This window comes from Ailuropoda melanoleuca, chromosome 14 (assembly GCF_002007445.2).
Source record: "Ailuropoda melanoleuca isolate Jingjing chromosome 14, ASM200744v2, whole genome shotgun sequence".
Taxonomy (NCBI): Eukaryota; Metazoa; Chordata; class Mammalia; order Carnivora; family Ursidae; genus Ailuropoda; species Ailuropoda melanoleuca.
In genome coordinates this window covers 79,178,294-79,203,889 of record NC_048231.1, presented here as the reverse complement: position 1 = coordinate 79,203,889, position 25,596 = coordinate 79,178,294, and the positions used below count along the sequence as shown (strand labels likewise).

Below are 25,596 nucleotides of genomic sequence, written 5' to 3'. Positions count from 1 at the left end.
AGGGGTATGTGGTTTTTCATGGATCTGACAAAAACCGGGCCTCTGATCACTGAGGTGCCAGAGACACTGGGATGAGCCCGAGAACTAAGGTTCGGAACCACACGAGGCACCTTCCAGAAGAAAAGGAGTCCATTCACCTTGACAAGAGCCCAGGGCATGTGTGATGTCATGTGGAAGATGAGGCTAGAAGTGTGAGCTGGGCCAGCTTGTGGAGAGCCCTGAGGCTGAGTGGCCATGTAAGGGCTTTCACCTGTGACTGGGAAGACCCCCGAGACGCCTCCAGTCCACTTCACTAGTAGGAGGGAGCCGATCCCCAAAACTGTGGTGGTCTGGGAGAGGAGGGGAGATAAGCTGAGGCACGTGGACCCTGAGGCAGAAAGGCCAGGGAAGTAGCCTGGCCTGCCTCAGCTCTGGGGGCCACAGTGAGCCCTTGAGAATGGACCCGGCATCCCCAGGAGGATGGGGCTTATCACGATAATCTGTGTGTCCTGAAGGCCCCAGCAGGGCTGAGAAGGGAACAAAGTGTGGGACAACACAGCTAGCCTGGGAGGCAGGTGTTAGCTCAAACAGTGTTCTACAGTAGAGATGCTTACCACCATATATGGAAAGAAAACTTCTAGGGAAAAGGAGGAAGAGAGAGAGAGAGAGAAAAAAAAAAAAAGATTGGAATAGGTTTAAAGCAAAAAAGAAAAAAAAATACCTAAAGATAGCCTAAACAAAACACACCCAGCCCCTCGTGCCTGCCTCACAGTCTGCTGGCCATATGGCGGCGGTAAGCTGGAGTGCCTTTATTTAACTTCCTTCACCATCTACAAATCCAAGAGCCAGCCCATCGAGAAGGCCCCTTGCAGCAGAGGCTACACCATGCCCTCATGCCCAGAGGATCAGCTCCTGGTCCCCCGTCCCCACTCCAGAAGGCCACCCGCTTTTTTTTTTTTTTTTTTTTTTTTTTTTTTTTTTTTTTTTTTTTTTTTTTTTTCCCCCCCCGCCACAGTGATAATAAAAGCACTTACTGTGCACCTCTGTGTTGACCAAGTTGCCGGTAGTATCTCTTTTGGTTCTCACAAGTGATCCTAGATGGAAGCACAGTATCCTTGGGTTACATGTAATAAACTGAGGCAGAGAGAAGTTGAATAATTAGGTAAGGTCACACAGCTAGGAGGCACAGCCAGGGTCCGGACTCAGGACTGCCTGACTCCCCAGCCAGCTGTCTAGTGCACTAAAGGCATGGAAGCTTGGGGCTCATCCAAGGAGACCAACACTCCCATTTACAGAGGGGAAACAGGCCTCAGCAAGGGGTGGTAGGTTTTGAACTTAATGTGTTGAGTGGGTGGATGAAGTTTCTTTAGAATCCAGGTCAAGCCAAAGGGGCTTCCCAAAAGGCAGCTAGGGAGCCGAGAAACCACGAGAGGTCGATCATCGTGCTGTCTTCTTGCTCTGGGCTTAGTTCCCCAGTATGGTTGAGCCCAGGTCTGGGAGCTGTGGTCTGCCTCCAGCTCCAAGATAGCTGCAAAGTTCCTGCCCCTGTTGGTGCATGCATGTGCTGCTTTGGAGAGGGGGTGAGCAGGTGCGTGGGGGAGGGTGTTGAAGCTGGGACTCGCAGCATCAGGCTAGGGGTGGTGTCTTCCTGAGGAAGGGAGGACAGGCTGGTAGGTCTGCCCAGCTAGAGCCCTGAGTGCAGTTCACAAAAGGGATCTTTAGAGGGAATAATACAGCTGCTCTTATATTTCCCAAGAGCATTGTAATTTACACAGTTCTTTTATATGCATCATGTCACATGACCCTCAAGACACCCTGGGGAGTGAGGCAGGGGGGATATTATTATAGATCAGAAGATGGAGGCCCAGAGTCACACAGAAGATGGGAGAAACCCAGCTTTTCTAACTCCGCGCTCAGTGCTCTTTACTCTTTGGGGATAGTTCCTGCCTTGGGTAGGAATCCCCTCAGCCCACAGCCAGTGACCATCCATCCTCCAAGAAGTCTATCCCATCTATGAATTATCTACAGGTCAGGACATTCCTCCTGCACAGAACCAACATCTATCACTACTGATATGACCACATTGTTCTTGGGAGCACGCACATCGCCTCGTGGTGATGGCCCTCCTGGGACCCCATCATGGCCCTCCTGGACCCAGTGAGCCTTCCCTTCTCTGGTGGAAGTCCCGGGCCCTCCCCTGCCCCTCCCCTTCCTCACTGTCTGCTTCGTGTCTCTCCTTGCAGCGTCGGGGCCTGAGCTGGGGTCTCCAGGGGTGTGCTGCACCAGCCACGTGGGGTACGAATTGCGTTGTGTGAGCTCCGCCTTGTATAAAACTACACTTCGGGCTTAGGCCGAGCTTGCAGACAAGTAAAACCGCAAGATCTTTTTTCACACAATATGCTTGTAAGCCACATCTTGTTTCTTCTGGACAAGTGGAATTATGCTTTTGAACCCACGTGGAGGACATGACATTTCTGTCTAGTTAAGAGCTTGTTTGTTCAGTTGTTAATAATCAAAGGGCCTAGTTTCAAATTGGAGAAGCCCTTTCTGAAGGTTTTGCTGGTTTACTCAGTACTCCCAGGTACAGAAAGCGTTTCCCCCCTCTTGAGGCTCAGCCTCTGCGTCAGTTTCCCTACACTTCCCACCCTCTGTAACCTCAGCCTCCTCTGACCTCCTGCATCTTGCAGGCAACATGGGGCCAGGTACCGATTCCCTGGGTAGTTTTTGCTATTGTGTGCTCATCGATTAGCAAACATTTATCAGACACGTTCCCACTCCAAGCCAGGCACTTGGATAGAAGCCAGGGTTACAAAAATCAATAGGATACCTTATCAGCCTGCTGGAGCTCACCGCTCAGAAAGGGAGACACATCTGTGAACACATAATTACACTGCAGCCTGCCAGGTCCTCTAATGAGGGACACTGACAATGTTTCCTTTGTCTGAACAAGATTCCTGGCCCATTTCACTCACCAGCTCCCTCCCAGTCACCCCCAGGGCTCTGCTGAGTCGTCCTAAGGGGGAGGCCTTCCCTGAGCCCTAAGCCTGGGTCTGGCATCCTTTCCCTGGGCCCCGGGCCTGGCAGACCTACTTCCTCTGTGTGGCCATTGCCTATTCAACTGTGTGTCTTGCCCAGGCACCTGAAGCTCCGGAGGGCAGGACCATGGATATGTGGCCGTATTTGTGGTGTTACTGCCTCGCTCAGCACTTACCATGTAGTCATTGATGTTGAATTGCTCTAAGAGGGCAGAAGGTAGGGTGACCAGGCTGGCCGGGGAGGGTAGTGTGGGCTGGGGGAAGAGGTGTGCAAATATTAGGCAGGAAAGTGCTTGGAGGACCCGGGAGAGAGGAGGTGTTGTTTCAGCAAAGGCTTGAGAAAGGAGTGGGGTTTGCTAAGCCTTGATGTAGACTGAAGGCATTCTAAGCAAAGGGGGCAGGTGGGCAAAGCCACGGAGGCAAGGACGCCAGCGTGGGGGTTGCAGGGCATGCCCAGATAATGGGGCCAGAGCACGCAGTGCTTTGGGTGCTTGCTGGGAGACAGCCCTCATATCTCGTGCATGGCAGCCCCATGAGGGACTGGCAATAGCCCCTTTTGGAGAAGGGAGGGCAGAGGCTCAGAGAGGCCACGTGACTGTTGCAAGGTCATCTGACCAACCAGAAGCAGAGCCAAGGCTTCCCCCTCCATGGTTCCTGTTTCTACTTTGTCCCTGGTGCCGTGTTGCCCCAGGAGGGCAGCCTCATTGGGAAACATCCTGAAGTGTGGTACAAATGGTAGGCTTCCCTCCCCCGGCCCCGCCCTCTCCCTGGAGGCTTCTGCTGTAGGAGCGGAGAGGGCACACAGAGGCCCTTTCAGCCAGGGTTAAGATCTCGGCTTCTGTCAGGGGGAGATCTGTGTTTCCTGTTTACCTGCTGGCTAGTGTTTCAGGAGACCGGTGCCTGGACTCCCTCTTACGTGGAGACTTTGGACGCATCCACCCAGGGACTCAAGGCGAGGGTGGGAAGTCCCAGCAGGGATTGCCCGGGGAGCAAGTGCATTTGCTTTGGCAGGAACCCCAGCCCCCAGCATCCTATGACAGGTGCCGTGCCCTCCGTGCCCTCCGGCAGCTCTTACCCATCTTTAGCACGAGGGAGGGAATACTCCTGACCGGAAACCCTGGCGCCTTATTGTAGAGCCCACAATCTCCCTGCCTCGTGACTGGAACCTCCACGGTCAGCAGGACAGCCGGACTCTTCTCGCAGTCCCGAACACCACCCCTCCACGGTGGGCCCCAGGGCATGCTGCACGCCTCCCAGCTTTGGCACAGCTGGATCTGGGTGACAATCTCACTTGTGGTCATTCTTTCCCCACCTTTTATGAGCAGCCAGTCTGAGCCTGGCACTGTTCTAGGCTCCTTCACTTTCTGGGGTATCGTTGGGCAGGTTACTTAATGTCCCAAGTCTCAGGCCCCTCTGCTACCAAATGGGGCTCCTGGTACTTTCCTCATGGGTTGAGGGTTGAATGAAGTCACACGTGTAGCTTGCCCAGCAAATGCTCAATGCACATTAGCCCCTTGCTCTCACCAGCCCTGCAAAGGGAGTGTGAATACAAGGGAGCAGGGTGGGGGCGCTGAGCAGTGGTGGGGAGGTAGTCTGGGCGGATGTCTCGAGGTGATGCAGCAGGTGAAGACGTGGCACCCTGACGTTGCACCTTTTGTAGCTCACGTGGGCATCTTAGATCAGCGGGCAGTCACAGCTGAGCATGGCCTGGGGCCAGTGTCGGCCACAGGGTGCTGTCTCCAAAGTGCCCGCTTAGCTCATCTCTGTCCATGCCCCCCCTGCCCCGGCCTTCTCTGGCCCCTGCTCCCTGCCGGTCGTCCTCCACCCCAGGTAGGACTTCTCAGCCCAACCTGCTGGCCAGTGTAGCCGCCGGGAGCAGAAGCGGCATCCTGGCCCCTGAAACGCTCCCATTTCCTTCTGGACCCGTGACAGCAGCCCATCTCCTCCCAGGCCTTTCCCTGCACGCCGCGAGCTTGGGCGACTGCTGTGATTTGTCTTGCCTTTTGGTTGGTTTCTCGGCAGCGGTTCCGAACTAGTAAATTCCTCTGAGCACCAAACCATGCTCTGGGCTCCCCACCACTGCACATAGGTGATGTAAAAGGTGGGGCTTGCTCTCAGGAGACTCCAGCAGTTTAGTCCAGGCTGTGACACCCCAGAAAAGTCACCTGACTTCCATAGGCCTCCTTAAAATAGGAACAAGGGTCCTTGCTTTGTAGCGCTGTGGTGAAGAGTGTCCAGGCCTGACACAGAAGCCCTTGAGGATGACGGCTGCTGTGATCCCTCCACCTGCGTATCAGAGGTCTGTGGACCGACTGCAGTCTCGTTCAAGGTCACCCAAGCAGGCAGAGCTTCCAGACCATTGTTCTTCCCACCTGCGTGTTCCCTGGCATCTCCAGCTTTCTAGAAGCAGATTTGTGGGGAGCCAGAGGGGAAAGGCGAGGGAGAGTGTGCATGAGCCCCTGGGAGATTTGGGGCTGCCCCGGGGCACTGGGGGCTGCGGGGGTGGGGGGAGTGGCGTCAGTATGAAGGAGAAGGTAGAAGGGGGTTTCCTCTATGGACTGTGAGAGGCAAACTGAGGACTTCAGAGGGGAGGGGGCGGGGGAAGGGGATAGCCTGGTGATGGGTAGTAGGGAGGGCACGTATTGCATGGTGCACTGGGTGTTATACGCAACTAATGAAGCATCAAACTTTACATCGGAATCTGGGGATGTACTGTATGGTGATTAACACAATATAATAAAATAAAATTAAAAAAAAAAATTGACAAAAAAAAAAAAGAAGGGGGTTTCCTGGACCAATTCCTCCCACTTTGCTTTTTGCCAAGGGCCTGCCCCAGCTCTTTGCTCAGAGCTGTGGTTGGGGACGAGACTGGGGCTGTGGACATCTGCTCAGGAAGCCTGGGGCTCCCGCATTGCAGCCAAACCCGGCCTAGCCCTCCGGCCTCCTGCCCAGGCCCGCGGCCACATGGAGGGGCTCCTAGGCGGACGTCTCCAGAGGGGCTTCGGGGTTTCAGAAAGTGGGATCCCCTCACCCTAGTTCACGGACCTCTCCAGTGTCACAGTGAAGCAGCTGCCAGTATGAGAAAAGGGTCTCCTCCCCAAGATGCCGCAGCCCCCCCGGGTAAATCTCGACCCACAGCCGGAGCGCTTGTGTGGCTTGGGTTTTGTTCTTGGACATGTGACTGCTCAGGCTTCCTCTAGGTCTTTTTGTCTTTGATGAATTCATAGCCACTGACCCTCCACGGGAGAAAAAAATAAACCCAAACCACCCCCCACCCAGCCTCGCCTCTCCCGAGGTTAATGGGACTTCAGCCAGATTTCCCTGCCATTTACTGCGCAATCACTCAGCACCAGGACTGCACTGGCGGCTTTTATCCGCGATCTAATTCTCTTTCACAACACCCCACGAGGCACCAGTGTCCCCACTTTATTGATGCTCCGAGACGTCAGGCAACCTGCCCAGGGCCACGTAGCTAGTAAATTGCAGAACCAGGATTCAGGGGTGTGTGTGATGTCAACACTCACATCTGAACCGCTCACTTATCAGCCCCGGGTCTGGGCGGCGTCACCTCCTCCAGCCCCCACTGTCTAAGTGGGACCCAACCCTGAATCACCCCAGAAAGATGGCTGAGTCAGGTCATTCTGGGAAAAGAAAGCCTCTTCCCTCTTAGCTCCCAGCACTGGGCTGTGTGGTGGGACGAGGAGCAGCGGGGGTGGTCCAGTCTAGAGCCGCATGTCCTAGCTCCACCCACACCACTCACTGGGTCCCTCTGCGCCTCTGTTGCCTCATCCGTGAAAAGGGAATAGAGTAGTTCCTTTCTCAGACAGTTATGAGGCGTACGTGAGGTACTAATTAAAGCGCCCAGCACTGCTAAGAGCTATCTGTGCGTGGTTGCTAGAATTATCCAAACCAGACCTGAACTGGACTTGCCTCGAGAGGAAGGAAGAGGAGCCTAAGGGTGGGAGTTTATCATCCAGTCATGGAGACAGGACCCAGACAAGGAACGTTGACTGACTCAGAACACCGTGATGCCAGCGATGTCACCATGCAGTGCGTGACGGCCCATGGCCCTGCCCGTGGCCCTGCCCGTGGAGGCACCGATGCCGAGTCCAGGGGCACAGTCACAGGAGGCACACGGGGCTCAGAGGACGGCCTCTGTCATTTATCCTGATTGCCCTCAACTCGTGTATCAGAACGACCCAAGAGAGGGTGCCTGGGTGGTGCAGTTGGTTAAGCATCCCATTTTTGGTTTTGGCTCAAATCTGATCAGGGTGGTGAGATTAAGTGCACTCAGCACAGAGTCTGCTTGAGTTTCTCTGTCCCCCTCCCCCCCAAAATAAATAAATACATCTTTAAAAAAAATTGACCTGAGAAGCTGGTTGAACATGCAGACCCCTGAGCCCTGCTGCCTGATGCTCCCATTGTAGGGGTCTGGGCTGGAGCCAGGATCCGCATTTAGATGGATGCCCCTCTCCCCACCAAAATCCTCGTGCAGATGGCCCGGAACCAAAACATTGTTTCCAGGGACCCCAGCTCGCTGAGCTGAATGCCTGATGATGTTGTTACTTAAGCCTGCTGCAAAGAGTTCCCATTCACCCCTTGGGGTTCCCGCTGGGTGGTCAGGGTGCCCTCTCTCACTTGTCCCGTCCCCCGTGTGAAATCACCCCCACTCTAACCCCAAACAACTGCGTGCCTCCTCCCCTCCCCTCTGGGCTGTGCCCATCGAGACATAAAGCACTCTAATGATGGCAACACCCGAAGTCCCTCAGAGCCTGGACTGTCCTCTCCCAAGCTTGCCCATCATGTCCCTGGATCCTCATGGCAGCAGGTGAACGAGTGGCCTTCCTACAGGGGGGGCCACTGAGGCCCAGAGAAGTCACCAGAAACCCAAGGTAAAACCTGGGCTTGAACTTCTGACTCCTGTCACCACCGCTTCCCAAGGTGTGCTTCCTTCTCCGCGGGCCTGGAGGCTCTGGGTGAACCCGGCTGCCCCAGGGGCGAGGAGAGAAGATGATACCTAAGGTTTTGTGAGCATCTATTCTGTTCTGAGCATGGGCCAGAGAGAGTAGCGGCAGACTCACCCATCGGGAGGATGCCCACTAGGCAGGCCAGGAGTCGGACGGACCATTCCATGTTGTGGGCGTCTGGACACCCCAGGCCGGCCCGCGCTCGGCTAGGCCACCAGGGAGGCTGTGCGAGAAGGCAGGTGAGGCAATGGGCGGTGTGCCCGGGTCTGCGCCCCTACCGGGCTCCAGGCACGGGAGGAACTGGGGAGAGGCAGTCAGGCGGCCTGGGTGTGATTCGATGAGGCCCGTGGGGTTTAGTCATGTGGAAAACCAACAGGGGAACCACTCGGATGATTTTCCAGGGCAGGAAACAGAGAAGTACATGAGGAAGATGAAGGACCCTTTCCCATGGCCGCTGGTCCCTTTGGAAAAACTGCTGTTTTTAATGCTGCCTGCTTTCCCTTCCTCCTCCCCTCCTTCCCACTCCTTTCTCCCTCCCTCCCTCCTTCTTTCTTTCCTTCCTTCCCTCTTTTCCTTCCTGCATTTTTAGTGTGCCAATGTAGGTTTTCATTTGTTTTTGGTTTTTGTTTTTTGTTTGAGAGAGAGAGAGAGAGGGAGAGAGTGTGCATGGGGGGGGGCAGAGGCGGGGCTCACAGTGGGGCTCGATCTCACAACCCTGAGCTCATGACCTGAGCCAAAATCAAGAGTCTGAGGCTTACCTGTCAGAGCCACCCAGGCGCCCCCGAGTGGGTTTTCATTCTGATGAAGCGATCTTACTGTGGCCATACAGATTTTGAAGTGGTGATTATTCATGGAAGGATAATCATCTCCAAAATGTAGTCATCATTGACAATGATTACATTACCAAGCTGCATAAAAGGGAAATAGAAAAATCATTAAGCAAATCAATCCAGACAAACATGTCAACATGCGCAGAACATCAAAATGTCAGATAGAAATATCCTACCACAGGGGCAGAAACTCCGTAACTGTTGCAAGGAGGTCGTCGGAAAGCTGGCAGAAAAGTGGCCAGGTAGGGGGGCTGGCAAAGATGAGCCAATCCGTGGCTAGAGGCAAATGTTTTAGGGATAAAAGCTAATCTGTTAAAAGGAAGAGAGAGACAGAGACAGAAACAGAGAGCGGCTCTCAAATACAACAGATTAAAGAAATAGAAGATGATTTCTCTCCCACATGTCCGTCCCGAAGTGAGCTGTTTATGTCAGCAGGTGGCTTGCTTCTCCTGGTCATCCTGGGATCCAGGCACCTCCATACCGTTTTGCCCTCAACCCCTTCCCCTGTGGCATTGTTAATGCCGTTGAAGGCTGAAGGTGGGAATCAGGCTTGGTCAAGGGGAAAGACAGAAACCCTAAGTCAGGTGGCTTGTGGTTTTGGTTATCCGTGATCCCAAAGTTGTATGCATCACATCCACTCCCACCCCTTGGGCCCAAATTCAGTCATACAACCATACCCACTGCAAGGGAGCCCTGGAAGCGAGGTCATGAGCAAGGCGATCCTATGGCCAAGTTACAATTTATTACCATGGAAGAAGGGAACTCATGTTGCTTGGTAGTTGCCTGTCTCTGCCATGCATGTTTGCTAGAACTCTAGAAAACTAAACTTTGGAACAGAATCGATTCCATAAACTCTAAGATGTCACTGAAGGACACACCCTTATTTTATCCAGCACTAAGAGACTGAGAAAAGAAAACCTCTCTACCTTTGTATAATTGTAAGATGCCGTTGAGTGTAACATGTATCCAGAATTCAGAAATGTGAAAATGTGAAAAAATGGGCATCTTAGAATGGATGAGATATAGTTCCTTTTTTAGTTTCTTGGTAATATATTCTCAATAAGAAAAGATTTTCAGAGGGGCCAGCGTGTCCCCTGGATGCTAGAAGGAGCCGTAGGGAAGAGACGCAGGTCTGTGTTCAGGCTGGGGTTTGACAGTCTTCATTGGGTTAAGGAGGCTTTTCCTTCTACTCCTGGTTTGCTGAGAGCTGTTAGCGTGAATTAGTGTGGAATTTTCTCAAAACCTTCTTCTGCTTTTATTGAGAGAATTATGAGATGTTTCCTCTTTAGTGAATTACACTGATTGATCTTTCCTTATGGAACCAGCCTTGTGTTCCTGAGATAAACCACACTTGATGGTGATGTATTATCCCTTTTCCATATTTCTGGGTTCAAGTTGCTAACATTCTGTTGGGGATTGTTTATGGCCGTGAGGGATTTTGATCTGCGGTTTTTGTTTCTTGCAGTGTCCGCGTCTGCTCTTGGCATTAGAGTAACGCTGGCCTCACAGAACGAGTCAGGAAACGTGTCCTCTGCTGTTTTCCAAAAGAGATTATGAATTGGTATTCATCTTCATGAAATATGTGGTAGGATTCCCCTCGCAAACCAAATCATCTGTGCCTAGAGTTTTCCTTTTGTTGGAAGGCTTAAAACTATGAATTTAACCTGTTTGGTAGAGTACCATTCAGATGATCTATTCCTTCTAGAGTAAGATTTGGTAGGTCACGTATTTCAAGGAAATGGTCCATTTCATCCAAGTCCTTGAAATTGTAGGCACAGAATTGCCGATAATATTCCCTTATTGTCTCTTTAATGCCTGTGAGGTCTTTAGTAATATCATCTCTTCCATTCCTGAATTAACAGTACTTTATTTATTTTTTATAGGTTATTTACAATTTTTTAAAAATTTAAATTCAGTAATTAACATACAGTGTATTATTAGTTTCAGAGGTAGAGTTCAGTGATGATATAACACCCAGTGCTCATTCCATCACGTGCCCTCCTTAATGCCCATCCCCCAGTGACCCCCCCCCCACCCCCCCTCCATCAACCCTCAGTTTGTTTCCTGTGATTAAGAGTCTCTTATGGTTTGTCTCCCTCTCTGATTTCGTCTTGTCTTATTTTTCCTTCCCTTCCCCTATGATACTCTGTTCTGAATTAAGAGTACTTTAAAAAGTTCAGATTCAAAAACTTGTGTCCCCGTGTCATGTCCCCAGTCCTATGCTGGACACGCTCAGACATGTGGGAGAGCAGCTGCAGTGTAACTGTGCTGTGATTGAGGGCTCGGCTCTCAGCCCCAAGCCTCCGTTTCTGTACTCTGCTGTCAATGCTGAGGCTGGCTCTTGGCAAACCACATTTCTCAGACACGCTTGCTGGCCAGTGGAAGGCACTAGAGAGAGACTGGAGGGTGAGAGCCGGGCTTCCAGTACCTGTTAGCTTGGCTCCAGCAGCTGATGAAAGTTCTGGGTCCAGCCTCCGGATTCTTTTGACAATGGAAGCCTGTTGAGTCCCCTCAGGGCTACAGCACCAGCCAGGCATGTCTGTCCCCCTCCCACCTTATCGTCTGAGCATTAGTGGCCCCCTTCGTAGAGCTGGCCACCAGCTGTGCAGGGCCTCTTCCTGTGAGTTCCTAGACCTCAGTAACCTTACTTCCCCCTGCCCCCAGCCCTGGGAGGGGTAGCTGCTTCCTCTGGTTACTAATACTTGGGCTGCTCAGAATCTCCTGTTTTCTCATTTATCCTTCAATTATCCGTGTAACCAGTGGATTATACTGTGTTTGATACATGAACTCAGTAAATCTCCGTTTAAGAGGTCAATTCTCCCCAAGTTCATTTCTTTTTTTTTTTTTATTATTATATTATGTTAGTCNTCACCATACAGTACATCCCCAGATTCCGATGCAAAGTTTGATGCTTCATTAGTTGCGTATAACACCCAGTGCACCATGCAATACGTGCCCTCCTTACTACCCATCATCGGTCTATCCCATTCCCCCACCCAAGTTCGTCTCTTAATTCAACATAATCTCAATCAAAATATCAATAGGCTTTTTTTTTCGACAAGCAGATTCTCAGATTTATATGGAAAGACAACGGAACTAGAAGAGCCAGGATTGTTTGTCAGAAAAGAAGAATGCATTGGGAGGACTGTTGTTACGTGATTTCCAGAACCACGGTAAAGGTGCAGAAACCAAGGTAATGTGGTATTGGTGGGATGATAGCCACAAGGGTCAATGAGACAGAACTGAGAGTCCAGAAATACCAATGCAGCCAACTGACTTTTGACAAAAGTTCAAAGGCAATTCTATGGAGAGAGGACAATCTTTTCAACAAGCGGTTTTGGAACAATTGGATGTCCCTATACCAAGTTAGATAGATAGATAGACAGATAGATAGCTAAATTTTAAAAAGGGCCTTGACCCATAACTCACACCTTATAAAAAAATTAACCAAAAATATAGTATAGACCAAAGTGTGAAATGTAAAACTATAAAATTTCTGGGGGAAAACAGGGAAAAAAAATTTGTAAGCTTAGGTGAGGCAAAGGATACTAATTTTAAAAAATGGTAAACTGGATTTTGTTAAAATTAAAACATTGACTCTCCAAAAGACACTGTTAAGAGAATGAAAAGACAAGCCACAGACTGGGAGAAAATATCTGCAAATCACATCTTTGACAGAGGATCTGTACCCTGAATATACAAAGAATTCTCACAAACCAACAATAAGAAAAGAATAATTAAAAAAAAATATCAGTAGATTCGAACAGACATTTCACCAGCGAAGATATACGGATGGCCCCTAAGGTCATGAAAGCACACCCAGTGTCCTTAGCCTTAAAGGAAATGTGAATTCAATTCACAATGGGACGCCGCTCCACACCCATTAGAATGGCGAACATAAGGGATCCGGACAATTCAGATGGTGGAGAGCCACAGGTGTGGCTGGTGGGAATGCACAGCGGTACCGTGCCCCGGCAGACAGTCTGTCGGTTTCTTACAAAGTTAGAGAAGTTAAGCAGTTTTTACCGTGCAGCCCTGAAGTCCACTCCTAGGTACCTACCCGGTGAAATAAAAATTTACGTTTCAAAACGTCCGTGTGAGAATGTGTATAGCATGTGTATTCGGGCTCACCCTAAACAGAGACAGCTAGATGTCCCTCACAGTAAGTGACCCTGTCATACATGCAAACAGCAGAGTGCTGTGCATGGACGGCAAGGAACACACCGCCGAGTTACACAATAGCCTGGATGAACAAACTGCATTTTGCTTGGTGGAAGAACACAGGCTCAAAAGGGTACTTTTGGTATGATTCTGTTCATGGAACAGGCAAAAACCATAGGAACAGGACACAGATCAGTGTTACTTACCCGGGTAGGGGCCCAGGAAGGGGTTGACTACAAAGGGGCAGCAGGAGGGAATTTGGAGGAAATAGAACTGTCCTGTATCATGATTGGGGGGCGTTGAACACATGATTCTATTTGTCAAATTGCAGATGCAAACATATAGAATTATAGACCACAAAGGATGAATTTTACATCTGTAATTTAAGGAAATTAACCAGGATATGGGGAGAACCCCAAATGGAATACAAAACATAACAGAACACCTGAATGTATTACAAAAGAATAACTTAGCCCGCAGGAGAGAATACGGAACTAGCCTCAGTTTCTTGGGAAAACTGTGTTTTGACTGAATGCCCAAGTTAAGACAAAACACTGTGCATAATCACTGTACTGTAGTTAGTAAATTTGTTTCTCATAAGGGTGGAGCTAGAGACTCTGAAACTATGTATGTGTCCATGAGCGCTGAACAGATGAGCAGGTATGATGTAGATGATGGCCAGAGTTCTCTCGGCTGGGGAAAAAAAGCTGCAGTTAAGGAAAGGGGAAAATCTAAATGACCCTTGTGACATTGGATTGGAATTGGACGTGTCAGAACACAGTCTTGGTTTTAAAGTGCGTATGCAGATAGATGCAGGGCCCATAGAGCTCTCAGTGCAGAGGCTGGCAGGTTGCGGGGTGTCTCACACTCGATAGATAGTAGCTACGTATGTATATGGATAGACACACGTTACATATATGCATTCATATGTAAAACATATGCATACCTACATGCATATAACACTGGCATATCACACAGGTGTATATATACATACTGGCTGCTCAGTTAGATGATTCTGTTTGTTTGTGTTATTGGTCAATACGCTGATGCCACCTTTCCCCAGTCTCTCTGGGCTGGCCCATTGGTGGCTTTTCAGAAGGGTGACTATAATTTACTATCCAAACCAGGACACATTTGTCTGGGACAAGTGCTAAACAGTTGGGACCACCAGTAAAATAGTCATAAAGTGTGACTGCCCTGGGCCAATCAGGCATGTGGTTACTCTTCCAGAAAGAGCCCGAATTATGAATTTCTTGGCAGAATCTCTCAAAGGCTTAATGGATCTATATATGAATATTGGGGTGGGGGAGGAGAGTGGAGAGCGGGAGAAGGCGTTCATCTTCCCAGTTATTGAAGGCAGAATATTGCCTTTTCCTTTTGAGTTCCTTTGCCTCAGTTTTCCTGGGAGTCACCATCTGAGAGGATTAGGATGTGTGTGTACAAGCCTCTGGAGGGTGAGCTGTAAATCGATGCCAGCGTCCTCATAGTTGAGGAAACACTGAGAGTATGAATCCCGGGCCATTGTGATTTATATGCCCAGTAATGTTGTGCAGTATACAACCTGCACAACTGTATGTGGTCGCCCCGTATGAATACTTGCGAGAAGGAAGGGTTGGAACATGACACCAGGATTGTTTCTGGGGGTACTTTGGGCCCTTCTCTGTCACCTGGCACTCTTAATCGGGTTTAATCTGGTGAAAGTGAACCCCCCAGCTGGCCTAGGTCAGTGGAACTAGGGTGTTAATCTCAGGAGTGGCAGTGGGTGGAAATGTAGCAGCAAGGAGCAATGGCAGAAGGAACTTGCAGGAATTTCCGGTTGACATCCACAGGGTTACAGGCAGAAAGGATTTTCTCGTTCCTTTGCACCTGCTGATTCCATGCCCTGGTAAGATAACACCCCAATTCACAGACAGGGCCGTCTGCAAGGCTCGGGTGGCCAGGAAGCCAAGGAGATCAGATCAGATCTCCCCTGAGAGGCTTCCAGAGAGGAGGGGATTCCCCTGAGACATGGCTCGAGGAGTCTGAGGCTGAGAGCAGGCCAGTGGGCCAGCAGCTCACACCACTGAGGCTGGGAAAAGGACAGACAGCTCAGGGTTTCCTAAGTCATTCTCTACTGGGGTAAATGGGGCCACGTCCTCTTGCTAGTTCTGAATGAAGATGGGGCTGGTTGTTCCTTTCCTAGTCTTCTTTCTATTTCCTCTTCTCTGGGAACCTCAGTTTTAAAAATCTCTCTGCGTCATTTGCCCCTCTACGCTATAGATCACAGGGGAAAGGCCGTGTGGCCTCCTGATGGCGCTGCGCTGACTTCCAGTGTCACCACTCACTACAGTGTGACTTTGGGCAAGCATTATTTTCTCCGTAAAGCATGGGTGATGGTGGCCTCCTCGTGCTGCTGCAGCGAGGACAACAGGGCGAGCTTCACGGGAGACTTCGGCTGCTGGTTGCTCCCATAGCAAGAACGCCGCTGATCTTCAGAAAGGGGCAGGGTCATCTTGTTACTCTGGGGTCCCCCTTGTTTGGAATGTGTGCAGATGCAGATTCTGATAAAAACCAGTATGAATTCAAGAGTCAGATGGGAGACGGTAGCAGAAAATAGATACCTATCAGAGGTCAAAATGATTTCAAGAACTTTAGAGATGCTTGGCCGGCTGGTTAGCAAACCCATCTTTTGTTCATGAAATCAGGTGCTCTGAGGACCTGGGCAAGTGCTCGTTATTAGTTTCAGTTGCTTTGGGAAGCTGTACAATTGATTTTAAAAATACCCTTATGTGATTTATGTAATTTAGACATCGATCTCTTTTCTGTGTGCTCAGTGATCCCCAAATCCTCGCCCTCCTCCTGCTGTCCCTCCCAAGCTGCTCAGACAGCACCCCTTGCCCTGACAGCTGTGCTTCTTCCCTGGCTATGAGCTCCAAAGATCCAGACCTTTCTCCTGTCTGTGCTCCAAAGCTGCCCTTCCCCAGAGAGGAGTTGTCGGTCGATGAAACAAAGCAGAGTTCATAAACGGTCTGCGAAACAGAGGGAACATAGCGCATCTACGAAAATGGCATTTCCAATCACTGGAGTGAAATGGATTCTTTAATAACTGATGCTGGGAGAACCAGTTAGTCATTTAGATTAAAAAAAAATAAAGCTAGATATTGTCCTTACTTTTTAATCTATATTCCAGATGGTACAATTACTTGAAGGTAAACGTTGAAACCAAGGAAGGGTTAATAGAAGGCATGAATGACTTTTAAAGATTTTTATTTTATTTGACAGAGAGAGAGCATAAGTAGGGGGAGCAGCAGGCAGAAGGAGAGGGAGAAGCAGGCTTCCTGCGGAGCAGGGAGCAGGATGCGGGGCTCGATCCCAGGGGCTTGATCTCAGGACCCCAGGAACATGCAGAAGCTTAACCAACTGAACCACCCAGGCGCCCCAAGGGCATGAATGACGTTTAAAGTGAACCATAAAGTTATAATCTTTCTAACTTTGGGGAGGGAACCCCAGAAAACATAAAATTAAATATTGATATATTTGACCTCATAAGAAATTAATTTCAAACTTGACTAGTTTAAAACTTAAACATTATGTAGGGGGAAAAAGGCACAAGGCAAACGACAAAGTGTGGGAAAACATTTGCAGCATATATGATAGATAAAGACATGTTTCCTTCGTTTCACACATAAATAGGTATAGGAATAGTTCATAGAAAAGAAACAAAAATGGCTGATAAACTTAACACTGATTTTAAAACAGCAAATCAACTCAACAAGGAAATACCATGTTGGACCTATCAGGTGGGCAACATTTTAAAGCTATATTGAAACCTTGCATTACCGAGGGTAGGAAGATGGGCTGTCAGTAACACAGACAAATGTATCAACCAGTCATCTTTTTGGAAAATGAATTGACATAATCAGAATTGCAAATGTGTATATCCTCTCTTCCAACAATTCTACTCCAAGAATTTTATTTTCTAGAGCTTTCTTTTTTGCCTAAGCTGGCAAAAATACACATACTAGAATCTTTCTTGCAGCATTATTTGGTGGCAGTAAACACCTATCTGAGCATCAGCAGGGGCTGATTAAGTACTCTAGACATCTTAGGATTGGCTGCTCTGAGCCTACTTGACAGATAGGGTAGATCTCTGTATGCCGATTTAGGAGGATTCTCGAGATACGTTATCAAATGGAAGGAACAAGGTGTAGAGTAATATATACAGATAGTGAGATCTCAGTTATGTTAAGGGGAAAGGACTATCAGCTTTTCCACGTGTAGATAATTTCTGGAAAAACTCAGAAGGAGATTAAAGGCACTTGCATCTGGGGAGTTGAGATGATTTTAATATAGGTCCAGAAGTATACTCCTCCCCTCAGAGGGTGAAGCCTAATTCCTCTGTGGTTGGACTCAGTGACTTGTATCTAATGAGTAGAATGTGGAGAAAGTGATATTGAGATTTCTGAAACTGAATCTTAAAAGTCACTGTGGCTTCCATCTCGCTCTCTCTTTTGGATCATGCACTCTGGGGGAAAACAGCTGCCTCTTCAAAATTATTATCTGAACATTTTTTAGAATTCCATGTTGGTAGTTTTGCCATTTATCGTTGCATCCCCCACCCCCATGGCTCTCTAACAATCACGATATACAGTCTCAACTTTCACAGTCTTATTAAATATCGTCCTACTTCACATAAATATAGAACCCTTGCAACCATAAAGGTCCACTGATCACCCCCCAGGGGAATATAGATCTGACAAAGAGCATTTCCTTTGTATGACATCTGACATGTACCTAGGTTGTAAATACAAGACAGTGTTATAATTTTCGTTTGGAATAGTCCTATATATTTGAAAGAAATTAAGATGGAAAAACCAGTCTTTTATATTTACCAGATAATTATCATTTTGGATGCCCTTCATTCCTTCCTAAAGATTCGTATCTTCATTTCGTCTCATTTCTCTTAGGTCTGAAGAATTTCCTTTGGCATTTCCGTAGCGCAGGTCTGCTGGTGACAAATTCTTTCAGTTTTCTTTTATCTGAAAAAATCTTTATTTTGCCTTCATACTTGATAACTATTTTTTTCCTGGATATAGAATTCTGGGCTATATTTTTTCTTTCTTTCTTTCAGCCCTCCAAGATGTGGATCCACTGTCTTCTGGCCTCCATCATTTCTGAAACCAGTTATTTGAATCACTGTTGCCTTCTTTGTAACATGTTGCTTTTCTCTGCACCCTTTCAAGATGGTCTCTCTACCCTTGGTTTTCAGAAGTTTGACTCTAATGTGCCCAAGCATGGTTTTCTTTTATTTAAACTGCTTGAGGCTTGCCGAGCTTTCTTTCCCCAAGTTTGGGGATTTTTTGGTCACTATGTCTTCAAATATTTTTTTTCTGTCCCATTCCTCTCTCTTTTCCTTCTAGGACTCTGTGTACGTTAGACCTTTCCATAGTTAGACCTTTCCTATGGGCTCTATCGTTTTTCTCCGTATTCTTCAGGTTGGATGTTTTATATTGATCTCTCTTTAGATTCACTGACTCTTTCTGCTGTTTTCTCCACTCTGTTAAGCCCATCCAGTTAATTTTTAAAAAATTTAGATAGTGCCTTTTTCAGTTATAGAATTTCCCTTTGATTCTTTTTTCGGTAGCTTTTATTTATTTGCTAAGGCTGTCTTTCCATCATTATCTCATCATGTTCCTTTACACCCTTTAGCATAGTCCAAATTGCTGCTTTAAAATCATTTCCTGCCCGTTTCAACATCTGCATTGTCTTGAGTTTGGTTTTTGTTGAATGTCTTTCGTCTTCGGCATGGTCCCCATTTTCTTCATAGGTCAAGAGATTTGGGGATTGTATTTCAGATAGTGTGATTGTTATGTTGGAGAGACTGGATCTGCTGTATTCTTTCAACAAGGTTTGAATTTTTGCTTTTGCAAGTAATTAACTTGGTTGGGCTCAGACTGCAAACTCTGTTTTTAGGATGACACCTCAAATCCCAGTTCAGCCGTCTTACCCTTAGCTAGGCTGCCGAACGTCTGTCCTGCAGTCAGGTGACTTGGGGTCAGGCAGAAACTTGAGCAAGAGTCTATACATGGAAGTTGAGACTTTTTCTCTCTGTCCCTCTCCTTTCCCAGATTCCACCATACTTTCCAGCAGCTGCGGTTACCCCCAAATTCTGGTCGCCCTTGGTTGTGGTTCTTCAGGCCAAAAAGACTGTGGGGTCTCTATCAGTCTCAGGTACCCCTCAGGACGCTGACGGCAGCTTGCCCCCAGGTTGAGAGTCATAAAAACAGGGTACTCACCTCATACTGTTTCCTTCTTCCAAGTATCAACTTTCCCCTAGAATCTGTAGCTCTTGTCTGCTCTCCAAGACCTTCAGCCTTCAGATTGGTGGATTGTTTTTTTTTTGTTGTTTGTTTGTTTGTTTTGTTTTGTTTTTGTCCAGAGCTGACAGCTGTCGTCTCCAGGAGGGCTGGTACAGTACAAGCTTTCTCATCCTTACCCAAGGTGGAACTCAGTCCAGACACTGGATTCTCCACCGCTGAGATATACTGACTGTCACTTAATAAAATGCTGATCTAAGCTTCATCGAATATTCTAGAAAAGGTCCTTGCCCTGAGAAGTGTCTGAAACAGTGGGGTTCTAGACACTATGTTAGACTGGTGATGTTTTATGAAAGATAATTTTTGTCAATGTTTGTCCAACTGCACTTTTTTTTTTTCTGCAGAGAAAGTAATTGCCGCGTCCGCAAGCAGGAGATATTGACTCATCTCGGGTTAAGCCAGACTTTAAGGGTGACTCACTGTGCCTTCAGAGATGGAGGTGAGGAATGGCCAAGTGGGTGGGTCTTCTGCTAATGCTTGGCTCTGACTTGGCTAGATTTAGAACAAATTGATTTTGATTTGGGAAAGGTATGAACTTGATTTTCCAGGTCATTCAGAGGCATCTTCTGTTCTCTTTTATTTACCATCAAGAAGGCATGAGATCCTAGGAAGTGATTAGAAACAAGCAAATAAATGCAATTTGTATTAAGTCATTCAGTCACGCAGAGCACTGCTGGGGGTGAAAGGTGAGGGAGGTGCTAGGAAGGTGAGGGGGGGACAAGTCAGAGGCCGTAGGCACAACTGGGTCCTGTTTAGTCACCCTTTCCTCCTTTCTTTGAGCCCTGAGGGGGGTGGGTTGGATGTTTGGGGGTAGTTAGGAAGGACCTGAGTCTCACAGATTGGCGCCAGCATTTGTCATAGCTTTGGTCTTCTGTGACTTGGGAGCTCTGGAGCCATTGGAGGGCTCCATAAAGTAATTTCCCTTTTCTCCTCTATAAAACTATGCTGATGCATTAGATGTGCTTAAAGCACCTTCTGGTGCCTGGAAACTCCAGGGAGGGGCCTCTCCACCTTATCAGCTCTCGCCAGAGGGGAGATGGTGGGAATGGGAGCCGAGATAGGAGCGGTTGGGGCAGGAGAGAGTGGATGCTAGAGGGTGACACCACCTTTCCTCCAGGTCCACCCTAGGGCTGAGAGTGGGAGGGGGCAGGACCCCGAGAACCCCACGGTGCGGTGAGAAAGTGCAGCACTCTGCAGTGGGCACTGCCCTCACCTCCCAGGAGAGCTGAGAAGGGCAATGGGGGCCACATCCTCCCCTGGGGTCAGACCTGAAAAACCACCACCTGGGCTAAGCACCCGCTTCTGACCTTGAGAAGGAAACATGCCTTCTTCTCAGGGGCTCGTCCCTCCTGGGGAGTGAGACTGGGGAGTGAGGTGGCTTAAGGTGGTGGGGAGGAAGGGGGAGGGAGGGGTTGAAGGTGGGGAGAAAACGGAAGGGGATGGTGGAGGGGGTGGAGGGCCAATGTCACTAGTTCTGTGTTGTGGTTTCTACTCAGCTCAGTGACCCCTTTTCCCTGCCCCCCCCCAATTTGGAAAGGTCCTCTGTTTGCATCTCTAATTTATTAACTATCAAGTTCGTGCTCACCAGCACCTTCCATCAAAATTAAAAAAGTAGGAGGAGGATGCCTTGGAATCTCTTCACTCTCTCTTTACAAACGTTTCTGATTTCCCCACAACCGATTTCCCGTCCTTCCAAAGAGCCTGCAGCCCCGGCCCTTCCCAGAGGCTTCCCCTGATCAGAGCAGGGGGCTCAGGTGGTGGTTCTGAAGGTGTGGGTTTCAGCTTGCAAACCGCTGTGCTCGCCCGGGGTTTCCCCACCCTGGGACGTCAGGGTCCTGGTTCCTGAGCCAGCCGGTAGAACGGAAGCATCTTTCCCCCAGGCTGGAAGTGTGGTGCAGGACGGGGAAGCTCCAAGATCAGAGGGTGACCCGGCTCACACGTTTGTCAAGACATGGGACCTCCAGTGACCACCGTGCTGCTGAGTGAACTCTCCCACCAGCTTTTGTTTTTATTTTTACTTTTTAGCTATTCCTCCCCAGCCATCGTGGTGCTGCACGCCCCTTGTAGACATGTTGACTAATACAGAAAATGATAAAGAGATTGTAGGAAATCACCCATAGCTGTCCTCCCCACTGGTAACATCGGCATATTCCCTTCCGGTCCCCTTCCTTTCTCATCCGTTCTTTATGTATGAGATCTTTATGTATGCTCTGTTCTCCACGCCTTTTACGACTTAACCCTATACCAGTAGGATTGTCCTGGGACATAAAAATTCTGTAAGCATCATTTTAAATGGCTGCATGACATGCTGTCAAAATCATATGCCTATTTTACTTAGCAATGGGCCTATTTTTGGGGATGTGCAAGGTGTTTCCACTTTTAAATTATTATAAATGAATCTGAAAAGAACATGTTGGTGCACAAGCCTTTAGGACAGATTCCAGGAGTGGGATGACCGGAAGGACTGGTTTCCCTCAATCCTGGGCAGACTGAGCCTTTCCCCAGCCTCCAGTCCTTTGGCCCCATTATGAGCTTCAGGCCTATTCTTAAGTGAGTTACTATATCCCACCTCAGGACTTTCTCCAAGTCTGTGCCAGTTCACGTTCCCACTAGCAACCGGATGGGCATTCAGGTTATTTGGAAAAGCCACCTGCAAGCTAGAAAAATCTTTATGTTGCTTTGATCGCAAGGTAAGTTGTGCACCCCGATCCCCATCACTACCAGTCAGTTCCTGGAGCCTGTCCCCCAAATAATGACAATATGAACTGTCCCTAGAGAATCAACAATTCCTTGGCGAATGCCAACTTGTTCTGAGTGTTCCGTGTATATAATCTCATCCTCACGGCAGCCCTGAGAGAAAGTGACATTCCCATTCTATAGATGAAGAAACAGGGGCTCAGAGAAGAGAAGGCATCTGTCCAAGGGCACACGAGTGGGAGGCAGGGAGAGGTGTAGACCCAGATGGTCTGGCCCCTAAACCCCCGCTGGTGCTGCACAGCACAGGGGTCAAGGAAGGGGGCAGAGCCCTGTGACTAAGTGCCAAGCTGGGGAGTCAGGGGTGAGTGTGAGGTGGGGTTGCTCTGATTTTGGTTCTGCTTGTGGTTTTGGCCCCACAACCTGCGTCATCCGCTACTGAGATCGAGGCCGACTGGTGCCTGAGGGCTTCTGCTCAAGGCTGTGTCCCTAGAAGGACAGATCTTATAATTCATTTTTATTTTCAGTCTTTGAAGTATAACTGACAGATTGACACATTGTGTAAGTTTAAGCTACACAACATGGTGATTTGATATATGTATGTATTGCAAAATGATGATCACAATAAGGTTAGGTTTTTTCCTAAGGTTTTATTTATTTATTTGAGAGAGAGAGAACGAGTGGTAGGGAGGGGCAGAGGAACAGAGAGGGAGAAGCAGACACCCTGCTGAGCAGAAAGCCTGACACAGGGCTTGATCGCAGGACCGGGAAATCATGACCTGAGCTGCAGGCAGATGGACCCACCCCATGATTAGGTTAGTTAACACATCCATCACTGTACAAAGTTACAATTTTTTTTTGTTTTGCTTTGTTTTGGTGCTGAGAGTTTTTCAAATCTACTCTCCTAGCAACTTTCAACTACACAGTATAGTATGTTGTTAACTATAGTCACCGTGCTGTACTTTACATCCTTAGAGTTTACTCGTCTCGTAACTGCAAGCTTGGGCCCTCTGGCCACCTTCACCGATTGGCACCCCCACCGCTGGCAACCACCAATCTTCTTAACGTTTCTGAGTTGGTTTTTCTAGATTCCACCTGTAAGTGAGATCACACAGTATTTGTCTTTCTTTGTCTGACTTATTTCACTCGACATAATGCCCTCACATTTCATCCATGTTGTCGCAAGAGGCAGCGTTTCCTTTTTATGGCTGAGTAATATTCCATTAAATCTCTGTATCACGTTTTTCATTATATATAAATCATATTTTCTTTATCCATTCATCTGTTGTTGGACACTGAGGTTGTTGCCATATGTTGGGCGACTGGGAATAGATTTATTTAAGTAATTTATTTTAGAGGGACAGGGAGAGAGAGAAGGGGGAGGGACAGAGAGACTATCACAAGCAGACTCTGGGCAGAGCATAGAGCCCAACATGGGGCTCACTCTCACCATCCTGAGATCATGACCTGAGCCAAAATCAAGAGTCGGCTGCTCAACTGACTGAGCCACCCGGGCGCTCCCGGGCTATTGGGAATAATGCTGCAATGAACATGGGGGTAGGTAGCTCTTTGAGACAGAGATTTTCTTTCCTTTGGATGTACACCCAGAAATGGAATTGCTGGATCGTATGGTAGTTCTATTTTTAATTTTTTGAGAAAACTCCATCCCGTTTTTTCTAGTGGCTGCTCCAATCTACATTTCCACCAACCGTGCACAGGGATTCCCTTTCCTCTGCATCCCCGCCAAGCCTGGATATCGCTTGTCTTTTGGACAATAGCCATTCTCGTTGGTGTGAAGTGGTAGCTCACAGTGGTTTGGATTCGCCAAATCTTGTGCTAATATTAACGCAGGTGGATGGAGACTTTCCAAAGCTGCTGCTTCTGTCCCAATTCCAAAGTCCAGGCTGCAGGGGACCAGGGACCACATTTCCCTGAGTAGAGGCAGTGCAGTTACCCTCCTGCTTTGGGGGAAAAGCATCCTTGAACACGTAACCTCCTACAAACACAAATTTAATAGCTGAAAAAAATATGATTATTTATATGCTTATCTGTGCGCTCTTTTTTCTTTTTTGGTTTACTCTTCATTCTCCCTTCCCTCCGTTTCTCCTGCATGGTGTCCCGCCCCAGTCAGGTAACCCCAGCCCACAACTACTGTCCCTCCTGCCACAGTTCTACATGTTATTGATGCCCACACATGTGTGCATGTGAGCTCTGTGTGCATATCCTGTATCCACATACGAACACAGGTATTTACATGTACAGCAATATTTGGTGATTCATATGACCTCCTGACTGTACTTGCTTTTTTTTATCCAACCATGCCTCCCTGAGACCCCTTTAAGCCACCTGTTATTGTCTAATTTGTTCTGTTAAATAGTTGCATAATATTCATGATGCGGTTGTACCCATATTTTTTATCTATTCCCCTATTCATGGTCATTCCATTTTTTCCCCCTCACTCTAAGGTCTGCTGCCACAAATGCTCTCACACATCTGTACTAGTGATTTAATTCTATAGGATGGACTCCCAGCGGGGGGATTGCAAGGTCAAAGGTCATATGAGTTTGGAATTTTAGTGATAGCATTAGATGGCTGTCTAAAACGATTGTGATATTTTGTATTCCACCAGCAGTAGGACAGTTTCTCTCCATCCACACCAGCAACAGGAGTTATAGCTTTTCGGGGTTTTTTGCCCTTCAGAAGGGCTTAAAGTGATATTTTGTTGCTATGTAACATTTATTTCCTGCTAGTGAATTTGAGCGTCTTACCATGTCTGCAGACTATCTGGACATGCAACTCTGGATTTTTTTTTTCTAGTTTGATTTCTCCACTATCTTTGCAATGACTGCCTTTTTCTTACCACATTCGTATGTGCTGTTTGTGTGTTTTAAGTATTAACTTTGTATCATCTACATTATTAATATTTTTCCTTTGGCTGTTGCTTTACTATTGTTTGTTTAGGGGATAGTTTACTGTTCAAAGGACTTGTGTTTTCTTTGTAATTCTTCCTGGCCAAATATATCTATCTTTTCTTTTATAGGTTTTAGGTTCTCAATCTTGATTAAGAACATGTTTTCTGATCTTATTTCATATATATTGTATTTTAGTTTGCTGGTGCTGCCATAACAAAGTACTGTAGACTGGGGCACTTAAATGACAGAATGTTATTTCTTGCAGTTCTAGAGGCTGGAAGTCCAAGATCAAGGAGCTGGAAAATTTGGTTTCTGGGCAGGGCTCTCTTCTTGGCTTATAAACTTTATCATCCAATTAATTTTTAATTTTTAATTACTCGATTAAAAAATAACTGAATTCAACATGGAATTGCATGAATTTTATATACATACTTCCAGAGAATTGGTATTTTTTGAAATCAACTCTTCATTTGTTTCATTGTTCCCTTCGTAGGTCTTGTGCCTTTCTTGTTAAATTTACTTTCCCAAAACCTGCTAATCATGAGATCTCTGGTATACTACTGTGATCTCTTGTCTTCAAAGATGATTGCCCGCCCCTGCCCCCATTCCTACACCATCCAGCTACTCTTTCTAGAAAGAGATGGGATCGATTCCTCTTTCCC

The 25,596-nt window shown here is 47.8% G+C and overlaps 1 protein-coding gene and 1 long non-coding RNA gene across 2 annotated transcripts in view; one reads left to right on the top strand and one right to left on the bottom strand.

The window, feature by feature from the left end:
* SIGLEC15 (sialic acid binding Ig like lectin 15) overlaps positions 1-8,147 on the bottom strand; it is a 12,974-nt gene extending 4,827 nt beyond the window's left edge. Inside the window, 2 exon segments of the mRNA XM_034642204.1 lie at positions 1,014-1,073; positions 8,096-8,147. Of these exon segments, the coding sequence (XP_034498095.1) occupies positions 1,014-1,073; positions 8,096-8,147 (112 nt within the window).
* Positions 8,148-10,273: 2,126 nt separating this feature from the next.
* Positions 10,274-22,719, top strand: LOC117796098. Its single transcript, XR_004620441.1, has 4 exons — positions 10,274-10,396; positions 11,877-12,004; positions 19,673-19,767; positions 21,209-22,719. It is a non-coding gene; the product is annotated as an uncharacterized LOC117796098 (long non-coding RNA).
* Positions 22,720-25,596: the final 2,877 nt, after the last annotated feature.